The sequence below is a fragment of the Crassostrea angulata genome, unplaced genomic scaffold (genome assembly GCF_025612915.1).
Source record: "Crassostrea angulata isolate pt1a10 unplaced genomic scaffold, ASM2561291v2 HiC_scaffold_307, whole genome shotgun sequence".
Lineage (NCBI taxonomy): Eukaryota > Metazoa > Mollusca > Bivalvia > Ostreida > Ostreidae > Magallana > Magallana angulata.
This window is the reverse complement of record NW_026441860.1, coordinates 25,768-52,214: the sequence shown is the minus strand read 5'-3', so window position 1 is coordinate 52,214 and position 26,447 is coordinate 25,768. Positions and strand designations below refer to the sequence as shown.

At 31.6% G+C, this 26,447-nt stretch overlaps 1 protein-coding gene across 6 annotated transcripts; it reads right to left on the bottom strand.

Moving 5' to 3' along the window:
* Positions 1–611: 611 nt before the first annotated feature.
* Positions 612–26,309, bottom strand: LOC128170082 (uncharacterized). Of its 6 annotated transcripts, XM_052836064.1 has the most exons (14): positions 26,163–26,309; positions 24,077–24,266; positions 21,979–22,089; positions 19,998–20,064; positions 18,957–19,123; positions 16,611–16,973; positions 14,417–14,533; positions 7,952–8,446; positions 7,767–7,864; positions 6,031–6,234; positions 5,062–5,316; positions 4,897–4,927; positions 4,488–4,535; positions 612–4,302 (listed from the first exon to the last, which is right to left on the bottom strand). In XM_052836064.1, the coding sequence occupies exons 1-14, from the start codon at positions 26,226–26,228 to the stop codon at positions 3,032–3,034; spliced, it is 3,483 nt and encodes a 1,160-aa protein (XP_052692024.1). In that variant the 5' UTR covers positions 26,229–26,309; the 3' UTR covers positions 612–3,031. The 6 variants fall into 6 exon arrangements, with proteins under 6 accessions (XP_052692024.1, XP_052692019.1, XP_052692021.1 ...); XM_052836059.1 differs by having other exon boundaries at positions 613–4,302; positions 5,062–6,234; XM_052836060.1 differs by lacking the exon at positions 16,611–16,973 and having other exon boundaries at positions 614–4,302; positions 5,062–6,234.
* Between the last annotated feature and the right edge of the window lie 138 nt (positions 26,310–26,447).

Sequence of the window (26,447 nt, the reverse complement as noted above, 5' to 3'; positions counted from 1 at the left end):
AAAGATGCTTCACTCCAATTTGAGCTTTTCTGGCTTTATAGTATTTGAGACGGAGATTTTTTTCCTCTATACATTCCTATGTAAAAAATAATACCCAATGCGGCACCAACCTACCCCCGGGGACCATGATTTGAACAAACTTGAATCTACAGTACTTAAGGATGTTTTCACTCAAATTTGAGCTTTTTGGCCAAATAGTTTAAAAAAATATTTACAAAGATTTTCTCTATATATTGCTATGTAAAAATTCATTCCTCTTTGTTGCCCTACCTCACCCCCGGGGACCATGATTTGAACAAACTTGAATTTGCATTATCTGAAGATGCTTCCACTCAAATTTGAACTCTCCTGGCCTAATAGTTTTTAAGAAGAAGATTTTTGAAGATCTTTTTTATATATCCCTATGTAAAAATTCATCCCCCAATAGTTGCCCCACCCAACCATGATTTGAACAAACTTGAATCTACACTACCTGAGGATGCTTCCATACAAGTTACAGCTTTTCTGGCTTAATAATTTTGTGAAGAATATTTTTGAATTCTAAATTACTTCTCCTTAAAGAGGATGTGGCCCTTCATTTGAAAAAAAAACTTCAATTCCCTTAACCCAGTGATGCTTTGTGTCAAGATTGGTTGAAATCTGCCCGGTGGTTCTGGAGAAGAGGATGAAAATGTGAAACGCTTACAACGACAACGCCAACAACAGACAACGGACAAATTTTGATCACAAATGCTCACTTGAGCTTTCAGCTCAGAAGAGCTGCAAAATACATAACCTGCGTTTTTTCCCTGCAGTTATCGCATTCTTTAAGCAAAGGACTATGTGCAGTAGGGTCAAATATCTGCCCCCGACTTTGACCAATTTTTAAATAATATCGTATAAAAATCAAATCTTTATAAATCATTGCCAAGTGGACGCCTAGAACTTTATTGTTGAAATTTAGTCATCATTGCTCATTCGCTGTTTATCTATGATGTCATCCAAATGACATAATTCCTGCAAATTTACAAACAAATGGAAATATTCTCATTTCTGCTTTATATTTTGCATTCGGAAATATAGAGCGCATGTCGGCTCAAGTACGATTTTACCATGTTTATACCAGATAGTTATACACATTATACTAAAAAATGGTACTTGAGCAAGCCTGCATTCGATGTTTCCCAGTCAAAAAACCCATCGGAAGTCACCCACAGTTTTCTACAAAACATCAATTTACCAAAATAAGGCCATCTTCATGACGTCATTTCTACATTATGACGTCACTGTGGTGATAATCTTTTACATCCTTATTTTTTAATATGAATTTTAATATCTTCCATCTTATTTTTTAAAAAAAAAAACTGTTAAAAGACTTTAATTTTGGGGCCGAAAAATGCAAAATATCGCACATAGTCATGTATCATTTGATCGTAAAAGGTTATTAAATTAACTTGATTAGGTAATTACCATCAATACGATGTTAAAAGAAACAGCCAATTCGCTCTCTATGGGAATTAGAGTTTGACATCATTATCATGATTATTTTGTGCAGAGGGTTTCTACCAATTGATGAACGGGCGTGTAGAACATGTCAGTTTCTAAAGAGCTATGAAGTGCAATGGATTTTGGTAAGAAATGGAGGGAATCATACTTGATAGATAAAGATATTTTGGTATGGAGATGATAATGCTCTGTCAAATATTTATATGACTAACAACATCTTTCAATAAAAAGATTAAGCCAACTAAAACAAATGATGCATTCACAGGCTCAAATGCAGAACTTTTTCCAGAGGAGTGGAGGAGGTTGACGGTCAAGGTTTAATTTGTTTTAACCTTTTGGATAGAGAATGGGTTTGGATAACCGAGAATTAATTTTAAGATAAGTAAAAATAGTGATTTTTATAGTGCAGTGAACTTTGTCTTAATCTATGTTCTGGCCATAACGTGATTACAGGTGACAGGTGATTAGTATCGTTAAGTGTATTTATTGTGATTCGTGATTCTAAAGAATGAAGTAGATGTTTTATATGTTGGAATTTTACTAGTACTTCAGTGCTTCAATGTTGTTTGTTGTATAGCGCTGTATATGACATCCTCAAGCTGTTTAACATTAAATCATTTTTCTTTATCGACATATCTAATGTCTTTATTTTCTGTTTAAAACCTTCCCTAACCGTCCAGTAAGTATTCTTTGTGTCAGACTATTATATGTAGGGAGGGACAGCTTTTCTATCCTTTGTTTTCATGAATGGATCTTTACAGGTAACATACTGGATGTTTTTTAAAGTATTTAAAAGTTATAAGAATCTTATTTTGTATACAAAATTATAGTACAAAATATTATAAAATGAATTTGTTTTCAAAGAGATATCTACTTTCCTGATTACCTGTAAATGTCCGTTGTCTATCTGTAAAATTTTCATAATTTTGACTTTTAAAAAACAAGATATCTTTCTCTTTGAAATGGGAGGTTATTAATAAGAGTAAACATAGGGTCAGGCATTTTCTTTTTCAAAAATCAAAAATGAAGAAACATACATACAGTATTCCTTATATATAATTAAAGACTCTACATTTTTATGGTAAAAAGAAACTATTCTCTCAAGGGTCAGCAAGGTACTTGTTGTTGTCACGGTTCCGCAAAAAAGATATAGTAAATACTCTTTGCTATTTCTTTTAATATTTGTAAATGATGTTTGTCACAATTTCTGTTAAATGTCTGGAAATTCCTTTCTTTATAAACTGAACGTTAAAAGAATAAATTGATTAACTATGAAAACAATTAATTTACAGTGTTACAAAAAAGGCTACTACTTATAAAATCCTCTTCACACACGCATATATTTCAAAGATCACACACACACACACACACACACACACACACACATTTTATTTTAAAGTTACCAATTTTTGGTAATTGGTTAAAATAGTTGGTTCTAGATTGAAATCGGCGAAAAAATCTGGGTTTCAACACGTAACCAGCGAAACTTATATCGAATGTCATATGCATCATAAGATGCAATGTCCGATATTGGCTAAACTACTCCTCAAAGTTGCCTTTCTAAATGTTTTTCAAGGAGTGTCCACATTTTGATGTCTTCGTTACCCGTTTTATAAGGATTATTCACACCTTCAATTTTCAACAGACTAGGATAATTCTCAAATAGATATTCTGCAAATGTATACGCATTTAACTTAACTGCAAGCGTCAACACAGAGTTTCTGTTTTTCGTAAGCATCATAATACCTACCGGTTTTTCCACGTTTAAAAGCATTTCAAATATTTCGATTTCATGACCCTTTTTGATGCCATTTCCGGCAACAAAATGCGCAGTTGTCCATCCATTTTCTGTTCTTTTTAAATTTAGTTCCGGATAACGGTCTAGTATGTAGCTACACATTTCTACGTGTTCATGTAAACAAGCCATATGAAGTATATTCATACCTACGTTCGTTTCCTGTGTCAAATCGATCTTTGATTCGAGGTATTTTATTATTCTTAAATTTCCACCTCTGGCAGCAAAGTGGGAGGCATATCTTCCTTTATAGTCAATAGCTTTTAGCAGAGAGGGGAAGTTCTCTGATATATATTCACATGCTTCGAAATGCCCATTGTCGCATGCAATGTGCAGCGCGTTCCTGGCACTCTCAGATTTATGCATAAAACTGACCTTTTTCGCTTTAAGAAACTTTAAAACATTTGTATGACCGTTCTTTGCTGCATATAGAGTCGCGTTCCATCCTTCTGTACTTTCTTTATGAATAAGAGCAACGTAACGTTCTGAAATATGTTCACACATTTCCAATTTACTGTATATACAAGCAATATGAAATACATTTTGTCCGTTGTTTGTCGTTTCCTCTGGGTTGATTCCTTTAGCAATCAATAGTTGAAAAATATTAGCAGAGCCATATTCTGCGGCATAATGACAAGCATTTTTACCTGACGCCGACATCGCTATCAATTCTTTTTCAAAGGCTTTATTTTCCAAAATATATTTGCAAAGATTAAAGTGACCACTCTGGGAGGCGATGTGTAAAACATTCATTTGATCGTGTGTTTTTGAACAAATATCTAAAGTTTTGGAATGCAGATGTTGAAAAATTTTAAGATTTCCACCTTTTGCTGCAAAGTGCATTACATTCCATCCATTTTGGTTCGTTTTCAATAGAAGATGTTTTCGACTTCCAATCTCGTTTTGAAGATGAAACAAAAAGTTTTCAACGTTTCCGTCCAGACAAGCTTGTAAAATATGTTTAATTGAAGTTCTTCCTTCGTCAGTTTCTTCGTTAGAATTTTCAAATTTTACCAAGATGTCTAAAATATGCAAAATATATTAAAAAATAAAAAGCATTAGCAAACAAATACCATATAAAACAAGGACAAACTGGTAATAACAGAATTATAAAGAATTGTGTGTGTGTGTGTGTGTGTGTGTGTGTGTGTGGGAGAGAGAGAGCAAGCAAAAGCATTATTAGATTAATAATAACAATAAATCTTACCTGGAATTGCCGTTTCTGTTTCCTCCAGACTTAATCTAAAACTGCTCTCTAAAAAATGTAACAAATAATTGTTGTAAACTTTACAAACGCATGAAATCATTGTTTTCTTGTGAAGGTTTATGGCTTGTGTTTCTTCTTCATGCTAAGGATATGTGAGCCTGACAAAAGAAAGTTCATTGCACGACGCGAAGTGCCGTACAGTATTGAATTTTGTTGATTCAAAGCAATGCATTATTGGTTTAATTTACGGTCCAAAACAATGTTACAGTTTACAAGGATATAAGTTTATGAACTAAGATAATCATTTATAAAAAAAAAAACCCATTAAACACTAACGAAGTATTTGCGCCAATTGCGTGGAAATTAGATTTAAACCAAGACTGTAAAATTGTCGATGTTGGTTACTCACCTTGATTCGTCAAATTTTCTGTTAGTTGTACCTATAATTTGACATTATAATATATACAATACGTAAATATTGTAATAAGTTTTGAATAAATTATAATAAGTTTTAAATAAAAATTAGAAGTAAATGATTTTAAAGAAAACAAAAGAAATGTCACATTTCACATACCCAGCAAATATCGTTGCTCACAAGATGTTTTTTGTCAATATCACACTCTCTGCACAGAACATCTGATACGGGAAATTCGCTCTCTCCAATGAAGGATTTATCTTCCTCTGCATTAAGTACTCCATTCTGACATTTGTAACCGACTTCATAAGAGTATTTTGTATGTATCTTCAATATTCCCTCAACTGATGCTTTTATTTTTTCGAGAAGTTTTGTGTCTTTCTTTTCGGGAAACCACCATACCTGAACCTGAATCTGGAATTTACAATTACATAAGACCACAATATGTTCTTTCAGAGAGAAACAAGCTGCGTTATCGTACATGCAGATTTGGTTCTTTTCTGTCAAAATTGACCAGTCTGGTATCTTGAAACATTTAAAAACTATGCTATAAAAAACGTGAATAGGAAGGTTTCCATCGTCATCAAATTTGAAGCAAAGAATTGAGGACTTTGAAAATTCCTCGCCAGTCTTGTCAAATTTCTTTTTATTCATGCATGGAACGTAGTACCAGGGTGATATAAATGAATGTGGAATATGTGACATGCATGTTAATAAACCCAATTGTTCCATGTATGCTAGTATTGTAGGTTTATGGTCTAAATATTCTTTGTTTTCATGTGTTTTCCAAATTCTATTCAATTCTTCGTCCGCTAGTTCACCAGTGTAATAAAAGCGTGTACGCTCGCGGTCACATCCTTCTATATCCAAAGGGTAATTAATTATACATTTAAATGCATCTAGAAACCACTGAATATCAAGAATGATTTTATCCTTTAAGTAGTCTTCGTTAAAGTATAACAAAGCCCCATTTCTATGAAAAAAGGCCAACATTTCAGAAAATTCATCATCATTTATCCTAAATTCTTTGGTGCTCAATTTGTCTTTGAAATCTGATAATGTTTTTCTAGAAATAATCTTTTTATGCTTCTTCTGCCGTATCAAGATCTGCTCAAATATTGCACATACAGGTCGAATGTTTTCTTCCAAATGATGAGAACCCTGAACAATATCAGCAAGACATGTCTTTATGTCTTTTAAATCTTCGAGTTCGTTTCCTTTCTCCGGGAATCCAATTATAAATTTCCTGTCTTCATTTAGATGCCTGTTAAGATCCCTGTGATTATCAATATTAACTGCACTGAAAAAATGTTTGAAAAACTTGCGACGATCCTGAAAAGGAAATTGTAAAAATAAATGAAACGTTTAAAGTACCATAATAAAACAAAAATAAAAAATAACAAACGTTTTTTTTTCGAAAGTTGATCGGATTTATTTTATTTGTCCAACAGTAAAAATGCACACTGTAAGACTAATTGAAAAATAATCAAATTGATTACCCTCCCCTCCCCCCCCCCCCCCCCCAAGAAAAAAATTGAACAATTGATTTCGATTAATAAAGAAGGACTGGAGTTTTTTTTGCACCGTTATGAAGATTTTTAGCGTGGATTGATATTTTATCCTGTTGTCATACAATTTGACCATACTATCGGACAAATCATACAAATTTTAAAGTGAATTCAAATTCATTTGAATGAGTACATAGTATTTATTAAAATTGCATATAAATAGTTAAGTCTAAAAATAAATGCATTTATTACTCATCAGTGACCTTGGAAAGGGAATCTGACCTTTATAATAACAAAATTGATGAATTGCTTTAGGCTTTTGTTGCAATTGGCTAATAGTCGTGGAATTTGAAACCTTCTTTAGTTTTTAAGATCAAGTAAGCTTAAATCAGTAAAAATCATGACATGCTCATAATACTATTAAAGAGATAACTCATGTAGAACGGACCCTATCATGACTCGAAGTGCCAAATGCAAAATATCCAATGGTGTTTTCAGTTTGTATATTTTGAAATGCATAACGATACCGGGCATTAATTGAATTCAGTAAACAGTATTTATACTAAGAGGATTGAAAGATTGAAAAGGCTACGTTTTGAGTTTAAACAGTTTTTATATGTTTTTAAGTTCTTGAAAATCTTATTCATCTGAATACAATGTAACACAATTACTTGAATGGAGCTTCAAATTTTGTTCAATATTTGCAGTTTCAAAAATAACCAAATAAAAGAAGATCAGCACATTATTTAATACAATGTATGTTGTTATATTTTCATCCCTATCCTTTGAGGCATTTTGATTAAAAGCAGAATCGGTCACATTTCTGCAATAATTACTTTAGCATTTATTTATATATGTATTAAATAGTTTTGTTTTAGAAACAAATGAAATTCACCTGTGTGAAATATTCTAGATAGTTAAATTTTCAAGAACTAACTTAACATTAGCAAGATATCTTAACGTTTATCATTCTGATCCAGTTTCTTAAAAATATGATTGTCTTGCGTTTCGTCTTTAAAAGACACGTACAGTTAAAAGATAATAATCATAAGTTTGGAAAAAATGTACAATTGCATACTTATATACAATTTTTTTAAAGCCTTATTGGCAATACTGAACATGATTTATTAAGTATTAACATATTGCATTTATTTACATCAAAATTTAATATCTACGATGAATCACTTGCAATCAAAACAGATTTTCAAATTTCTCATTAAAAAAAAAAACAAAGAAAATATCTAAAAATAATTAAGAGCATACATCCTTCTTTGAATGACGAAATCATGTTTCAGAATTGAGACTTTAAAGATCCATAAAGTAAAAGTTAAGTGTGGCAATCCACCTTAAACTTACGTTTTCCGATACTTGGTCTGCATGAGTACCTACTACTAAGACTGGTGTTTTTGTGTCGCCAAAACTGTCGATTGACTTCAACCAAAACATGTAGTGATCTTCAAAAGATATATAGATTTTAGCATTATGTTCATCTTAAAATTTCTACCGAAAAATCCAAACAAAGCTTCTGGACCAATAATTACCTATATATCTCCAGGATTCAAATAGACTACAGCACTTTTCATCCGAATCAGAGACATCAACCTTCTCATAGAGATCTTTTGTCATATCCACAACCAATATGAAACATGATTTTGGACTTAAAAAGATCTGATGAAAAGCATAGTACATATATTGTCCTGCAAAATCTAGAAAGGTTATTCTTGGACGCAAATCTGTTTCATTCTTCAACATCTTAACAGCATCCATTATTTTTGAAATTGCATACTTTTCATTGTCTACTGCGTCTGAATCTGTATTCACATTTCCTTCATTTCTTTCAAGCATTACTTGCGATGGTCTATGTTTTGAGCTCGTCGTTATATTTGAAGACGGTGATTGAAGTGTATCTTTTTCTTCGCCGTCACTGAACTTTTTCTTTACAATTTCCTCTACTGGGGCATTTTCTTTTGCATTCATTGAAATGACATGGTCTCTGAAGGGTTTAGTCATTGGATTTTGATTCTTTGTTATCTTACCTACAAATTATTAAAATTGTAGCATTAACATTGATTTGCTATTGAAAAAAAAAACTAGGAACAGTTTGTTTCTGTTTTTAAAATTATCTAAAGTCTTGTAAAAAACTTAATATGCCAGCATAAATACGGCCGATATTTTTAAATATATATATATATATATATATTTTTAAATATATATATATATATATATATATATATATATATATATATATATATATATATATATATATATATATTAATGGGTTTTTCTTTTATAAAAATGTATAATGTAAGTGTGATAAAGGCTTATTTATCTTACCGATAACGTTAATTATGACGCAATCGAAAGCATTGAAAACGATCTTTAGATTATTTAGAAAGGGAGCAGATGTGTACAATTTATATATTATTTATATTATAAAAAATATTTATTTTTTATATTTTATTGTTGAATTGCTTCTATAAAACAACAATATTAAATTCGTTATCGACAATTTATTGTAAATGTATTATCGTCAATACATGTAATACTTTGACTTTGTTATACACATATGGGACAGTACAATATCTATATTAAAAAGTTATCCAAGTACATTTACTTATTAAAATCTGACATTTGCTAATCGAATATCCTAGCATTTATACATTTGTTTCTTAGCCGTTAGACATTATTATTTATCGTAATATAACTTGGTTGTTGTCGAGCAGTTTGCTATGTAGAAAAAACGGCCTATTAAACCTATATAAATAGTTTTATAAAATTCAGCAGAAATTTAGCAGGGGATGATTTGGAAGATTTAAACGTTCGACTATATGATATATTTTAATGTAACTTTCATTGTTACCGAGAATTTTTTCATATAGAAGAAACAGTGTATTACATGTACTCCAGACATGAACAGTGAATAGTTCGTTCAGCACAGAAGCGTGGAGAACTGTTTTGGAAGGTTTTAATATAGTTTGTTTATAACGTAGAAACTGCTTCATGTTTTTATGAGCTTCGTTAATAGCATCTTTTTATTTTCAGCATCCGTAGATGCAAAGTTATACAAAAATAACATTTTAGGTTACGTTTATTATAGTTAAGAAATTGTGATTTTATTAATTTGATAGGGTAAAATGCTAAAATATTTTTATGCATATATTTTTATGCGTCATCATACTATTCTATAAACAAGAGGCCCATGGGGCCACATCGCTCACCTGAGCAACAATGGGCGTTCAAAAGATATTGTGCCATATGGCCCTCGGCAGAATAACAAAAAAAATAAATATTGTAAAGTATTCGAATTTTAAACTTATTTTTGCATACACGTAATCTTTGACATTGTACCTTCATGAAATACTGTTTTTACACAGAACAAAAATATCCTACGCAAGATATAGAACGAAATATTTGGTAGGGGTACACTGTTATATAACTTCTAATTCCCTGTATTATCGTTCTGCCCCCTCCCCCACTTAACAAAGCGATCAAAATATATGAGAGCATATAGGTACATTTTCTTCCTCAACTACTTACTAGTTATTGTATTTTTTGAATATAATAGTTATTGTATTTTATAAAAAAAAAAATCCTACATGTACATAGGTGAAAAAGAAATTTGCACCTCAATGTGCCCAAATTCTCAAATTAAAAATATTCAACAATTTGATTTGTCTTCTCCATTATAATTAAATGACTGTTGTTTACCTTGCGTAAAGTCGTGACTTTTATATCTTTACTCACACTTGATTGATGAATACACATGAATAAAAAATGTTGTCACGTGACATGTTAAAGAGCTACAAGTAATAGCTTTCCAAAAAGCTTCCTGACTAAACAAAATTATTAAATGGAAGCATGCATGTATCAATTAGGCTATCTTATCAGAAATGAATTTTGATTTTCGCTGTTGATCATAAATTTATAAACGGAGCGTGCAAATTTAAGACGAAATGTCAGTCTTTTCTTCGATCTAGAACATGTACATATATATTACTTGAAATTCATTTATTTTATTAATTCAATTTTTTTAAGGAATGTACACATATCATATAAGTGCATGTAAGCTTGAAAGCTGGAGAGTAAATAGTCGTTTTTTTAAATTGTATTTGTTATATTAAGAAGCAAAATCAACTGAGGGCATTTTTAAATATTTCCAACCATATGAAATATGAATGGGTATACAAACACGTATTGTTTTTGAATGTGTGTGGGCAGCCTCATCTAAATCATCTTGACAAGCAATTAAAAAAGGATGAATTCTCATATTCATGGAAAAACCATAACTGTAACTTCAATTCAATTAGAATTCCTTATTTGCAGTTTCATTTATTGCATTCTCCTACAAAAGTGGAGGGGGGCGCAAATCCATGATATTTCCATTTATCATATAAAGTTAAGAAAAGTTACAGCTGCCAAAAAAGTGGGGAGGGGGAAGCAGCCTCCCTCACCACAACCCCCGATGCTACGTGCCTGTGATGTAAACACATGGTGTGCTCTTGGGTATTCGAATGATCCCAACGGACTCGTCAACTAATCGGTGCGTAAAAACTATGAATGAAACATTATGGCGCGAAATCCTGCTATTACCGTTCACGCAACGAATGAACTCATTCATTGGCAGAGATCCATGGGAAGGGGGTCAGATGAATTTTCTGACATTTGTTTTGTAACAGCTACATACATGTTTATTATACTTGGGATCGGATGTTTTGGAAGAAATCTAACGAAACACACTTGATTAGTAATTATTAGATAGTAATGTACATTTAGTAAGACACGCGAGTTATGATCCCTTTTCAAGATTAATGAAATCGCCCAACTGAACGAAAATCAGGTCACATCCCGCTTCGTCGATTGAGTTCCTCCAGTTAACATTCCAGCTGTATAAATATATACTTGTTTTAATCCAAACTGATGACTCTCTTGTAATAATGATAATCCAACACCAATTATTACTTACATTGTACCGTAATAGACAATATGTTACAACTTGTTGCGATGACCCCTTCCCCCCTTTTCACCGTTCAAATATAGTGGAATGCTGATCTATTTTTAAATCAGGATTACACATGTGCACTGCATGGTGAACGTCCCTTTTACTTGAAAACTCTTGCTCGCTGTTGTTATTACATGCCATATAACATTTCATCAATTGTGAATGTAAATGCAGACATCTTACACATGCATCGCTTAATCTTTTTTGTGAAATATCATGATATTGCTTGTCCCATTGTCTGCACTGTTTCGGAGAATGCAATTTTTAAACCTTAGATATGCCTGACGTCATGACGTCAGGCAATAAAAATCAATGTTACCGTATTGACAGGCACATCACTCCAATTTACTATGGCCCACCCAATATTTTCATTTTTATTCAAAAATAACGATTGGCTACAAACCAGGATAAATTTCCGTTGTAATATTTTCTAAGGAATAGCGACACTTCTTTCATCCCCGCAACAGAAATGTGTCAGAACTATGGAAACTGTTTTAACGATGTCGTTTTTATTTACTAACATTTCACATTATTCATCGTATAAAGAGGGGGCCCCAGAGAGTAGTCATATACAAAATGTACAGCATATTATTCTTTAAAAAAAATTTGTGTACAAGTATTTAACATACTCTAATTTATATAGCATTTCTAATGATCAACCAAAATTTCAGCGTCATTCGTAGAATTATACGCAAGATGAGCTCAAAATTTTGCTAGGTTTGAGTCTAATTTTGTTCACATGAGTTTATTACATTCAGCTTAAGATTTTTAACTTCAGTTGGTAATTCCTATTCGGCATTTAAAATGGACAAAAATGAATGGCCTCAGATCTGTGTACAAACATAGAATTGTGAGCAAATCTCTGCATCTTGCTTATAATTCGAAGCTTAACACTAGTACTCAAATATGGTAAGTAAATAGAAATTGTAAACAATTCAACACAAGAAACATGCACTATAACAAATAAAGAACACAATTTATTTTTTAAAATGAATCATATACATGTATATACCTACATATAGCCGTCAGCAATATTAAACTCTATTTAAACTGAATAAACTCGAGAAAATGCCGAGCATCTCAACAAAACATATTGCATTATTCTACGATTACGCAAAAGATGATGCCGAATTACCGATAGCCTGAATGAATTGCATTTTAGTTCTTTCTTAATACATCAGATGTTGCTTAATTTGCGCAGGTAAACAGTAAACTGTTTGATTTACCGAAGTCTCTGTTTGATTTGATACGTAAAAATCAGGAAATACAAGCGACAGTTCCCAGGTTAACGCAAAGCATAAATGAAAACGAAACGAAAATCACAACAAGCTAACACCACCGTCATATGTGAAAACTGTCAACGCATTGAAATATTTAACCTCAATTTACTTCACAAAATCGGCACCAATGTATTTTGCATGTTTCAAAGATTCCCTTCGTACACGAACTGTTGCACAACAAACAAATTCATCATTGTCAGATCGACCCGTTTATCATATAGTGTCATGGCTGCTTTAAACAAAGAACCTCGTTTTAGAATTATGGAATACGAGTCTTGGTTAAATGGGTAAGCAAATCCGGGCCGGGGCAGAATAAAAGCCGGGGCAGATCGGAAATCGTCAATTCCATTTAAGCATTATTTTGCAGCAATATTTACAGCGAATACAAATATACTATTAAGTAAATATCTTGAAATTTTAACGAGATTGGCAGATTAATAACTGTCAATCTTTTGTTTTGCCCTGGCCCGGTCATACCTACCCATTTTTCCAAGACTCATGGATGCTATAAATTGCTTGAAACACGCCTTTTCTTTCTTATTATTTTCGTAATAACTAAGATTTGAAACAGAATTAGCCCATAATTTTTGCAATTTATATTTACCTTCCCATAAGGATTATTCATAGTAAATTACGTTGAATTTGCATCAGTAGTTCTTGAGAAGAAGATTTTTTAAAATGCCCCCCCCCCTTTTTTTCTTTTACAGTTTTAAATTTGAGGTTTTCTCCGCTTTCAATGAAAAAATTTCTTTCATTTCTGCAATTTTTATTCATCTTTCCATAAGAATGCTTTGAGCCAAATTTGGTTGAATTTGGTTGAGTGGTTTTAGAGAAGAAGTTCAAAATGTGAAAAGTTTACAGACGGACAGACGGACAGACAGACGGACAGACGGACAGACGGACGACGGACAAAATGTGATCAGAATAGCTCACTTGAGCTTTCAGCTCAGGTGAGCTAAAAAGTGTATTATTTAATTTGTTATTTATATTTTGCACTTTAAACGTATTACCTTGCACCTTATGGAGAAGGCTAACATAGACATTGCCTGCTGCCTTATCCATTTATGTAAATGTATATTGGCATTATGAAATATGTTCAAATCAAAATGTTAAAATGACGATTGTTTGGAATCGATTTCTGGTAACTATACTATGCATAAAGCCACAGAAAAAAGAATAATTAGCTCATTTTGTTGAGGCGGCGATTAATTCAAAAAGTTTGAATTTATTGAAAGAGCATTTAGAGAACCGTATAAGCATGTTACAAGTGTTTAATTTTTTTAAAGACAATATACACCCCAATATGTCATTTTATGAAGAAAAAACAAACTTTGATATTTACATTTAGACTAAACCACAAGGTAAACATTTTTTTTATTTCACCAATTGGTGGCTTTTTACAATAGTTTTAATTTTTTTAAATACAAACATATGTGGGGGAAAAACGTAAAAATTAAGCGCTTTTTTCAATAAAAATCCCATAGTAAAACTTGTTAATTTTCTATGCGGCACCCTAGAAACTCGTAGTGGTAAATGAATTATGTTTTCATTTAAGAAAATATTGATAAAATGGTAAAATTTGCATCAAAATATATAGGGTATAAATTATTAGACTGGGCCTCGTTAAGCCCGTTATAGCCAAATTCTCTACACATAATTTCATAAACTCCTTGATATGCCCAACTACCCACTTACAATTTGTTAATAAAAGAATTTTAATCGTTTACCTGAAACAATTTCTACATTATATTTAATCTCATTTTCTGCCATACTTTGCATTTCAGTCTGTTTTAACATATCCGCCGTAAACACAACTGCTGGTAGACCGTCCTTTTCCTTGACACCTACAATGGACATATTCAAATAAAAATTTTAAAATACAATTTGCTTTCAAGAAGTTTGATTTTCCCCCTTTTCAGTAATCAACGAAGATGCATATTTTATAATTTATAAATTTAAAAAATATCATATTTTTTTATTCTCAGAAGCGAAACGCCTTATTAGAAAGCACAGAGCGTTTGACAGTAGAAGATAAGAAATGGAAAAAAAAACCAAAACACAAAGGTAACATCTTTGTTGAAAAATAGCATATACCTTTCAGTGTGTGCCATTGTCAACTAAAATTCTAAACAAATCACTTTTTGATTTCCAAACCCCTATCAATCACATAATAACTATTAGATAATAATCATAGTAGAAAAAAAGTATATTCAATACTAGATACGATATCGTTACGAGTAACGAGTATTTCTTTTGTTCAAATTTTTAAACGATACAATTAAAATATCAATGAAATTTCAGAATTTCCCCTCAACTCCTCCCTTTCAGATAATGTATACGATTTTCAATATCCTTTAAAATGCGTAACAAAGTGTTTTGCGTTTTCAGATACAGAACATTAAAGATTTAAGATTTTAATCTCCTAAAATTCGTAATTACGTCAACAATGGGTGTGGCAATGAGTTTTACAAACTGATAATGTTACGATCAACAACTTTGTTTCTTTAATGCATTACAAAATTGTGATCGTTATCATTTGTAAGGTATTTGTAAAAGAATTTACGAGTGTCTTGGTCCGTACTTTAAGGGGCCAGCCCCTTTTTCTTGAGTTCATTCGAAAGGTCTAACGAATATTAACAGGTTTTTTTCTTACACCTATCTAAAATTGTTGTTCATATTTGAGATACAAATGATTGAATATTTTATGGGCCAGCCCTCTAGATCCTTAATGGGAACATATATTGGTGTTTTGATTAATGGAATCAATTAGAATCATCAATGCAAGCATGTTCTCTTCTACAATGCTTAACAAAATATGTTTCCTTTTCAAGATATATTGCGGCAAAGTTCTTTGGCCCTCAAAATTCCATATTACGTAATAAATGGGGTGGCGATGATTTTTTTTCTGATAGATATTGTTACGATCAACAAATTTGATTCTATAATGCATTACAAAATCTTTATCTTTTTAAGTTTTTGTAATAGAGTTTACGAGTGTCTTGGCCCCTAATTGAAGGTGCCAGCCCCTTTTTCTTGATTTCATTCAAAAGGTCTCACGGATACTAACATTTTTTGTTGACTCTTGTGTTCACCCATCTAAAATTGTTGTTCAGTTTTGAGATACAACTGATTGAATATTTTAGGGGACAGCCCTTTAGATCCTTAATGGTGACATTTCACCTGTGTTTAAAATCAATAATATGCCACTAAACATCTTACTTATTATCTTACTATTCATCATCTAAGCAATGTATTACATACACAAATGTGAAGATAACTTTTTAGATATTTTTGCTTATGTGTTTTATCATATATAATAACATTGTTATTTTGTTTGAAATTTGATATCAGATCTTAAACTTTTCATAAAATGTTTTTTTGTTTTTGAATCTACCCCTGAGTAAATGTAATCCTAAAATAGTTGGGGGGTTTTTCTGCATATTAGTTTCCTCACATTCTTATACTACATTTAGGGACTTTAGCAAACCATGATAAATCTTATGATTTTAGTAAAAAATGAAAAAGTAAAACTTTGCACCCTCATTAGAACCCAATATTGGTCCGGGTCACGGTTAAAACAGTGATCAATTTATATTTAATATCATGAAGAGTGCACCTTTTATGAGACGCTTAAGTGTTTGCGGATATAAGATTTGAACAACACAGAAGTATCAATATACATAAAAGCCTCATTGAACATATCAAACATTTCTTATGCCATGGATCAAGGTAAAAAATATAAAACGATATCTTTCTTTTTATCATATTTTTCCTACGAAAAAATGTTGCCTTTCATTTCATTAATACATTATTTCTGATCATTATTTTGTGTTATGTTTTGTTAAGCATCATAATTCAAAAATATCACACTTAATTTTCAAGAAGTGAATTAAGAATGGAAATGCTGGGGAAAAGGTTTACTTTGAATAGTGTTTTCCTCTGCTAGCACCTCGAAACTGTAAGCATGGACGTCTACCATTTCTGTTTTATCAGCCTTAATCAGTTCTTCAAAAGATACATTTTGCAATCTTTTTAAAAGGGTCGTTTTTCCGGCGTTTCCACAACCAACTATAATGCATCTAACATGGCGAACAGTCAGATTTCCTCCACGAAGAAACTGTCTTAATGCCTTTTCGTCAATTTGTGTGTCATCTTCTTCTGCCTCGGTTTTTTGTTTTGATTGAGTCTCATCCAGGAGGGTTACTTTTAATGATGTATTACAGTATTGTTTACTTGGCAATAAGGGTATCATTTGAACCTTATCTTCTGACAGTGAATTCTCTTCTAAAATTATAAATTACTTTTTTATTGATTTGAAAATCATTTGTTTTTATATGATAAGACGTTTACACCTGGAAATACATTTCGTTGGCACGGGAACTCTTTTAGAGAGTTCAAAAAACAATATGATTGTTAATGTAAATAGTTTGATTTACCATCACATTAATAATAATTATTCCCAGAAATCTAATGTACTAGTAGTTACTGTATGTTTTGTTTACATTATAGAGTTGTATTACCTGAAATAAGTTTTGTGTATGGAAGAACCCACACAAAGCTAGTCAGATTTACTATAATCTGGTTTTTTTCTCTACAACGTTGATTCTTTGAAATGTTATGGAAATAGAACAGGTTTTTGATTTTAAAAAGGCTACATGTAAACTCAAATAGTTCACCAGTTAACACATAAAGAGCAACTTGTAAGATTTGTATCATCCAAAGAGGACAACATGCATCGCTTAGCAACCATTTTTTCTTTCTCTTATATTTGACCTTGTTATTTATAAAGAAATTAATTCAATTTGAATTAAAAAAAGGGTTTGTGCCTGTTTAAACATCTAGAGAATTGTTTACAAACCATAGAAAACAAATGTGTTTTGCAGGCCATTTTTCGTATGTAATGTTTTGTTTGCTGAATGTCATGTGTAGGAAGAAAAGATAAGGGGCTCTTCCTGTTATCAATTTGAATGATGTACTGATAAACTGTATTTGTGGTTGTCCCCTCATCGTTTCACAATACATTAAATCGTAAACTGTTTTTGACCCTTCATAAAGAATTTTCAAAAAGTGTATTGAACATCAACGGCTAAAATCTTTAATAGATGTGTATGTTTTAGATTGTTAAAAATACAAATATCTCTTTTGTATTTTACAAAGTAGATAACCTCGTGCAATCTCCACCCCAGCTGGAAGTAGATTACTAGTTTTTGAGGAATGTACTATCAATAGTAAGTGTATTTACCTCCCGACAGAAACTGCTTATCAATTTAAAGCTTATTCCTTTTAAAGAAAAAATAAATTGTCGTAAAGGAATAAAGAAAAGGGAAATTTCTATTTTATGACGCTAGAGGTATTGTAAGCATGCTCACAAATGGCATCCCCTCTAAGAAACAAAAATAACATTTACTCAAGTATTTCTCTGATTGAAATAAATTAATGCACATTTTCTTCCTGTGACATTGAATGTGAACAAATGACCAGAGCTCAAAATCAGGACATATTCAAAGTTACAGGCAATTTTTGTGTCAAGTTTTATCTTCGATTTTTTATTAAAAGAATAAGAATTATGCACTTTTTCTTTCAGTGTTTTGTAACTTGTACAAATGACTTACGGTCAAAAACATAATCCAACCTTTGACGGTGGAAATGTGAAGTAAGAAGTTACATACGGGGCACGAAATATGTAATTTCCTTCCAGTGACATTGAAGTTACCAAATGACCTTTGGTCAAAATTATTACACACCATAAGGCCATAAAAAATGTTATTCTATCCGTACCAGATTGCATAGACAACAGAAAGACAGACGCTTAGACGGACAAGGTGATTCCTATATACCACCATAAACTTTGTTTCCAAATGAATGATAACAGACCTGTCTGCCCATCTTTGTGCTCGTACATATTTCTCCCTTTATTGTACAAAGCCCCCCCCCTCCCCTTTTTTATGTTGTCACTATATGCAATGGTCGACTGCTTTGTACTATCATTTCATATTACTAAAAAAAGGGATTCACAAAAAAAAAATACTAACAAATGTTTAAAGTAAGTGCCGATTTCTGCGGCTTCGGTCTTTGATTTGAAATACATGTACCCCAAATTGGCCTTTTATGTATTATGCAAAACATCTAATATAATATAATATAGAAAATGTTTACGTCATTTTATGTCTATGATAGCAAATGTATTCTCAAATCATGTATTCAAAAAGGGTTATATATTGGCTGCAGAACACAAATTGTTTCCTAGAATTTATATAATTTTTTTACCTCTTATTTTTTGATAAATAATACAGCTCACAAATACTGCAAAAATCAGGACACCCATAATTATGTAAGTAATTGCAAGCCATTTCGGCAGATCTCCTCTTAAAGAAATATTCCCGGAATGTTCTACTTCAGAAATGTTGAGATGAGTGCCTGTAGTAGGAAAATATCTACAAAAAATAACTGATAACGTTTAAATCATCATGGTATTGTGACAGGATTTACTTTGGTATAAAATAACGCCTGTTGAGATTTTGTATAGATAGATAGATAGATAGATAGATAGATAGATAGATAGATAGATAGATAGATAGATAGATAGATAGATAGATAGATAGATAGATAGATAGATAGATAGATAGATAGATAGATAGATAGATAGATAGATAGATAGATAGATAGATAGATAGATAGATAGATAGATAGATAGATAGATAGATAGATAGATAGATAGATAGATAGATAGATAGATAGATAGATAGATAGATAGATAGATAGATAGATAGATAGATAGATAGATAGATAGATAGATAGATAGATAGATAGATAGATAGATAGATAGATCGATCGATCGATCGATCGATCGATCGATCGATCGATCGATCGATAGATATCGACACAGCGACAAAATGACGTACATGTATTTGTACCTGTTATTATGTGCATCTTAGCCAAACAGATAAAAATATACTTCTACTTTGTGGGATTTTTGAAGCATCTGTTATTTTTGTAATCAGTCAAAAAATATAGTTTGTGGTCATTTAATGTGCACGTAGGTTGATCAAATACATTCCTATTAAATGGAAGTTACCTTTTCAGTATCTAGACAAAATATTGGCGACAAATTTAGACGGTAAAATTGCAATACACATGTAGATACAGAGATCAACAAAATCAAAACAAGTCCATTTTTTTTATAAAAACCCATGTATACAAATGTTTACCTTAATCACCGTTGATGGAGTATATTTACGGTGTGAAAAGGTACAGAGTTTGCTATAATACATTTTAATTTGTTTTGATCAGATAATCAAAAAAGTATACCCTTTATTGCAATCTGTATCGGCAACAAAGCACCGCTGGTCTTTTTGAATTTCTAAACATGCTGGATCTGTTTGGATTACACAAAGATTATATGCACATAATAAATGAAAATATAACAATTTAATATATTTATTGCATAATATAAAAACTTTTTAATAAAAACACAAATTTTCAATATTAAAATAATGAAATTATCATATTCTTAAAAAGAACAAACACACACACACGCACACGCACGCACGAGCACGCGCGTGTTTGTGTGTGTGTGAATCTTAAACCAAAATATTTTAAAACTTTTGAAAATACGGACTAGAAGTAAATAAAACAGTATTTTATCTAAATAGCCTTTACCTAATGTCCTAGCATTTATTTTTTTGCGACGCTTACACATTATTGAGCTAGGCAAATCAAATAATACCTGCTTCATGTTAAGCCATTGTACCGTTGAAATTAATGATTTTAAAAAAAAAACGCCTTAAATTTATATTATGATTTATATGATTTTGTTTATATACCAACATAAAATCTAAAAAATAACTGATAAAAAGAACCACTAATTGATTTCTCCAAGTACCTCTATTCAAATCAACAAGTTGCTGTCCTTTAAAAAAGGACTACAATACGTGGACCATTTGCATGTGTTTCCAACGAAACGTGAAAGCCTTAAGATTATCAGAGATTCCACCGACTCTAGCCCTCTGCTTTTAACCACTAAATTTGTGCGTTGTATTACATATACATGTATGTATAGCCCTGACTTTTTATCTCAGAATATAGAGGATTCATACTTCTAAAATAATTATGATCTATCTATGAATGAAGTTTGTGTGTATAGTATCAGGCATTCGGTGAATTCTAATATTTGTGCGCACATTACGATTCGCACTACTTTTTTAACAATGCACTGACAGCTTTGTGAAAATTAAAAATTTCATATTTTGATGCATTTGTCTTGAGATTTAAATTTTTATATAGTGACATATTTATTCAATTATACTTAAATGCTTACAAAAATTTAATCGGGAAGTTTTCTAGTCTCGCCTACTATAAAAGTAAAGTTAAGTTACACGTGTATTCGGAAAACAACAAAACATTGCAAATCATGCTATTTGATGCATGTTGTAGTTTCGGCATAACATTAACTTATTTCATAATACTGATAGTCCATATCACATGCCAATCATTTCTTTAAAAGGAATACTTTGTTTCTGTACTGTTTACCGACAACTTCACAATTACAGAGCCTTTGAACTTATGTGTGCATACGGCACGGAATCCCGATCCCGATTCAGATAAACGTGTGCTAGCCTGGTTCCCTGAGCTACCCATTACGCACAGGAACCAGGCTAGCTCATGCGCAGGCTGCATTTTCCCCATAGCATCCGGTTTAACCTCACTTATATATTTTCTGCGTGGACCTCAGAGTCCACGCAATGATTTAATCTAAAAATTCAAAAGAGATCATTTTAGCCGCTTAAAAATATAATAGGGACATAGAGACGCCCGTTCGATGGAGCAGATGTAACGTGATCAAAAATGCTGAGAAAAGAAAACTCTTTATTTTTATTTCAAACCTCAAACCCGCCGCGTAAAGAAAAAAAATTGTTTTGTTTTTCTTCTACTTTAAAACAAGTAATCGACTAAAAAAAGTTTTGTCTATGAACGGCGTGACCGAGCGATAGTCGAGCACTCGGGTACTCGTTCACATTTATATATATATATATATATATATATATATATATATATATATATATATATATATATATATATCAAAACTCGGTTATAACGTAACGAAGTCACTGGGACCTAAGAAATTACTTCGCTATATCCGTAATTCGTTATCACCGTATAAGAAATTCATTACATTTACATAGCTGGGGATCCAAGATGACCTCGCTATATCCGTAAATTTGCAATATCCGTGTTCGTACTAAACGAGTTTTACTGTATATATATCGTTGATAATGTATAATTCACGTACTCTTATATATTTCATCATCATAGTATGGAGTCTGTGGACAACCACTGATGAATGTTTCTTTACATCTGTAATGGTTCAGGTCACCTGATCCTTCCAATTTCACACAGTTACCTGCCAAATATATATAGAGTTGTTAGGTTTTATAGATTTTTATTGTCTTTAATAATTATTAGACTGACACGTTGGGTCATAATTTAGTTAATGAATTATTTTGTTTTAGACAATTATAAACGTTGTCACTCACATGTTCGATTAAAAAGGATGTCTTGTATACAACAAAATGTAAATATTCATAAACTGGCTTCTTTATACCAAAATTTGATCAAATATGCTGTCAGAAGTTACCAAAAAAACATGACGTTTTACGTGTAGTTTTGTATGCCAATTGCTTACACGAATACAAAACAATGCCATTGTTAATCACTTAGAACTGCAGCAGACTTAAATTCAACATTTAAAAATCTAAAAAAAAAAATTAGAAACAAGGTCACTGAGGTCCGCTTATACAGCTTATTGTCAAGAAAAAGGTTGCATCTTGCACACTTATGTTGTAGACTTGATTAAAAAATATACCTTATTCTAATCAATTGGTATGGTTTGACATATAGTGATAACAAACAGTGCTCAAAATAAAAAGTCCAAAGGAAAAATGCAAAACAGGTCCAGAGCAAACAAAAAGTTTTCTACGATACTCAACATCTGTTGACAATTTCTACTACGCTGAGATTTCTCCGACACTAACCTCCGCTTTTACATTTCAACAAAAATGCTTTGTTTGACGCTGGCTTGTAATTTAGTGGAAAGTCAAAGGTAAAAAAAAAAAACCGGTGTCAAATCGATATTGTTTCCAATGTTTAGAACTTGTCATTTAGAGTTAATATCATGATTTGCTAATAATAATAAACAAACCGGAATAGATGATGTGACGTCATAAGTTAAAGTCTAATGGCAGGTCCCCTCGCGACGGTAAATTAAAATTTAGCGATCGATTTCCTTGAGTTATTCATTGTTCCAGAGTTTTTAATGAAAATAAATACGATTTACAATTTAGTAGATAATAATTAATTGGTTTATTGTACCACATATGTTTACTTTCCTTCCCCTTTAAGGTACACATTTACTCAGAATGAAAACAAAAATTCCACTGATGATAATGAAAAACCATCTTTGGTGTGTTAAAGACCTATCATGGTAGTGCTATTTTTCACTGTCAAAAAAGTAGGTCAATGACCTACTTTATGAGATAATGGCCATTGAATATTTTACGAAAATTTAAGAAAAGTCCCTAAAAATTTTACAGTATGATTGAAATTTTCTTAATTGTGAAAAAAATACAAATTGCTTAACTCATTTAAATATGAAATACAGTTTATGAATGGCAGTGACACTAGACAGACACAAAGCATCAAGTTTTCATTCACAATTTTTATTAATATTCCAGTCCGAATTTCCTCTATTAGTTTTCAAATTCCTATCCTTTTTTGATTTAATTTTACAAAAAACTGAATGATGATAATACTAAAACATTGATAGCATTAAACTAGGTATATTGACCTTACTCAGCAGGCATAAAAGTTATATGAGGTCAATGTTCAAAATGTTGAGATATGATCTCTTTTATCGTTTTAGGCATTTTTCAATATTGTTGTAGTGTGTGCCATTCGAATATCTAAACGTAAAGTGAGATAAAAACCAACAGCAGATATGAAAAATTATGCTGACTAACAAATAAAATCTTAACTTTGAATATTACATTACCACTCAAAATATTTCAGTGAAAATCAAAATCTGACAATTTTAGTCCGAATTTCCTCTGTTTTGCTAAAATTCCAACTTTGTTTGAGCTTAATTCCATAATATAGAAAAAATATTGAATGGTTTGTCAATAATAATTCATTTCATGAATACATTAAGTGTTTAAAATAAATTTTACTCATGCCATTGAACTTTATAACAATCCGAATTTCAGAACTCCAACCCTGAGTAAACAACATCCTTAACTAACATAAACACAGAAGTATTGATTTTTGGTAGGAACAATTTTCGAAAGACTAGAACAAGCAATACATGTAATGAATTATCATTTAGATCATAATACCTTGTCCATAAAGGCTTCTGTGTCGGTCTGTGCAGAATTCTATCAAAGATGACAAGTATTTATTAGGGGCGCACAGGTATCGTGAGCTTCCGGTGCAATTTCTTCGTTTTGCAGCTGTCTGAAACTCTATTACGTTCATGGGACATTTGTTCACGGAATATACCTCGAATCGATAGGATGCTGATGTAACCTATTGTTGATAGAAAAAACATTTCTTTTAATAAAGTGTCTGTTTTTCAAACAAATATATGTGACGTAACCCTCCTTTATTTAACAGTTTGTATAAGTCAGATACCTTGAGCGTTTTAAATATTTTGACCAAGAACCGCTCTGATAAACATCAACAAAAGACGGTCACGAAACCAAAACCAGTTGAATACAAAGAAAAAAAAATTGGCGATGTTCCATTCACAGTGCCGTTGATGTAGTTTAAAGTGGCATGAATAATTCATTTTGTATCCAAGACCTCTGCTGAGGTTGTAGATGAAAGGTGTCATTTCGTTTATAATTGAATTGGATTTGAAATAAACATTTATCATTTCATTCATTTCAAAAACATTTAGTACATGTAATTATACGTAAATAGATAATTTGTTTTAGATATTTGATTTTGTTTCTAATAAATCAAAGACTTCTCGGCTATGGCTCGACGAAAGCCTTCTAAATAAACCCTCTTACATAATTATCTTCACTGTTATAATTTTAACAGCACATGCATATTTGTCACGTCAAGATTCGATCCTTGTTTTTGTTATCAAGCATTGAATCAATGACATATGAATGAGAATCACAATGCTAAGAACTAGTTTTTTCATGTTTTTGATTAAATTTATAATAGCCGGATCATTTTTCTTTGGATCTATTGCAAGGTATTTTAAAGTGTGCAATCCCAATCGCGTTTTAGGTTACCTGATCTGAACGCTCAAGTGAGATTTTCTGATTACCGTTCATTCGATGTCTGATTATACATGTATATATGTGTGTTTGTATGTCCGTCTGTTTTTCAATATGTCTGTTTTAAACAACTAGGAGTTACTCCTTTGACCCAATAATGGTCCAAAGGTAACAGTTTTAAGAATTTAAACTTTATATGATTTCATAGTTGCACAACATATTGTATCATGCAGTTTTTACAAAAGTTTCATAATTTTTTTCATAGTTTCATTTTAACAAAACTATATCTTATTTACCTAGAATGCCTTGTGCTAGGTTTGGTCAAAATTGACCCCGTGGAAAATTTTAATGCCAAAAAATGTTCCGTATTTCCCAAAGATCTCCCCTTGAAGAATAAAGAACATGACCTTTCATTTTAACAATACTAAATCCTCTTTACCTAGAATGCCTTGTGCTAGGTTTGGTTAAAATTGACCCAGAGGCTCTGGAAAAGAAAAGTAACGCCGCCCCCGCCAGCAACGACAGACAACCGCTGCCGGCTTAGGTTAGCTAAAAATGACCTATTACAATTGCCTTTGACTTGATTCTTTCTTTTATTTTTTATCGTATCAAATCAGTGTATAATATTGAAAATTGGATTACAAAATCTGTATTAATTTATTTTTTTTTCGTCTCATACTATGAATCAATTATAACTGATCATAATTCGTAAAATCGCACGGAAGAACATAAAGGGAAAGTGAGAAAATACGACGACATTATTTAGGAGAGTGTTTTTAACAACTTTGTCAACTTTTGCTGTGTTTTTTATGTAGTTGATACATTCCGAAAGCAAATGATTTTGGTACGATTCTCATTCGCGTAAGAGTTTATTCTTAAACAAATTTGTCCCCGCATCGTTGACCTTGTGATATCACATCTAAGATCTGTTGATGAAAAAAAAACTGTTCAGGTGTACAATTATGTTTTCCCAAAACGCACCGAAAGCTTACATTTTTTATTATGTTTTTATTCAGATAGATCTCCAAAATATTTTTTTCTAAAATGACCGGCATACCGCGAACTATTCAAAAACGAATTTAGACTGTACATCGTGACACTAGAACACACATGAACATTCACCACAACGCTATAGACGTACTACTGTTTAAAAAAAATAACCAAAGTACATGTTTCACATTAATTCACTTACCAGATTTACTGCACATATGTATAAAGCATTGAAAAATATCAAAACATGTAACAATCCAAATTCCATGTCATTCGATAATCATTCCAAAAGACAACAGACTTCACCTATATCACATAAAACATATCAAACACGACGTTTGGTAATTGCATAGATACTTTGTTATGGGGGAGATTTAAATGCGCAGTACAACAAATCGAAAGAACTGGGAAAACCGTGTGTTTCGTACAAGCAATTTGTATTCAATTTAGTCAATAACAGATGAGGCAGTTAGGCATTAAACCTATG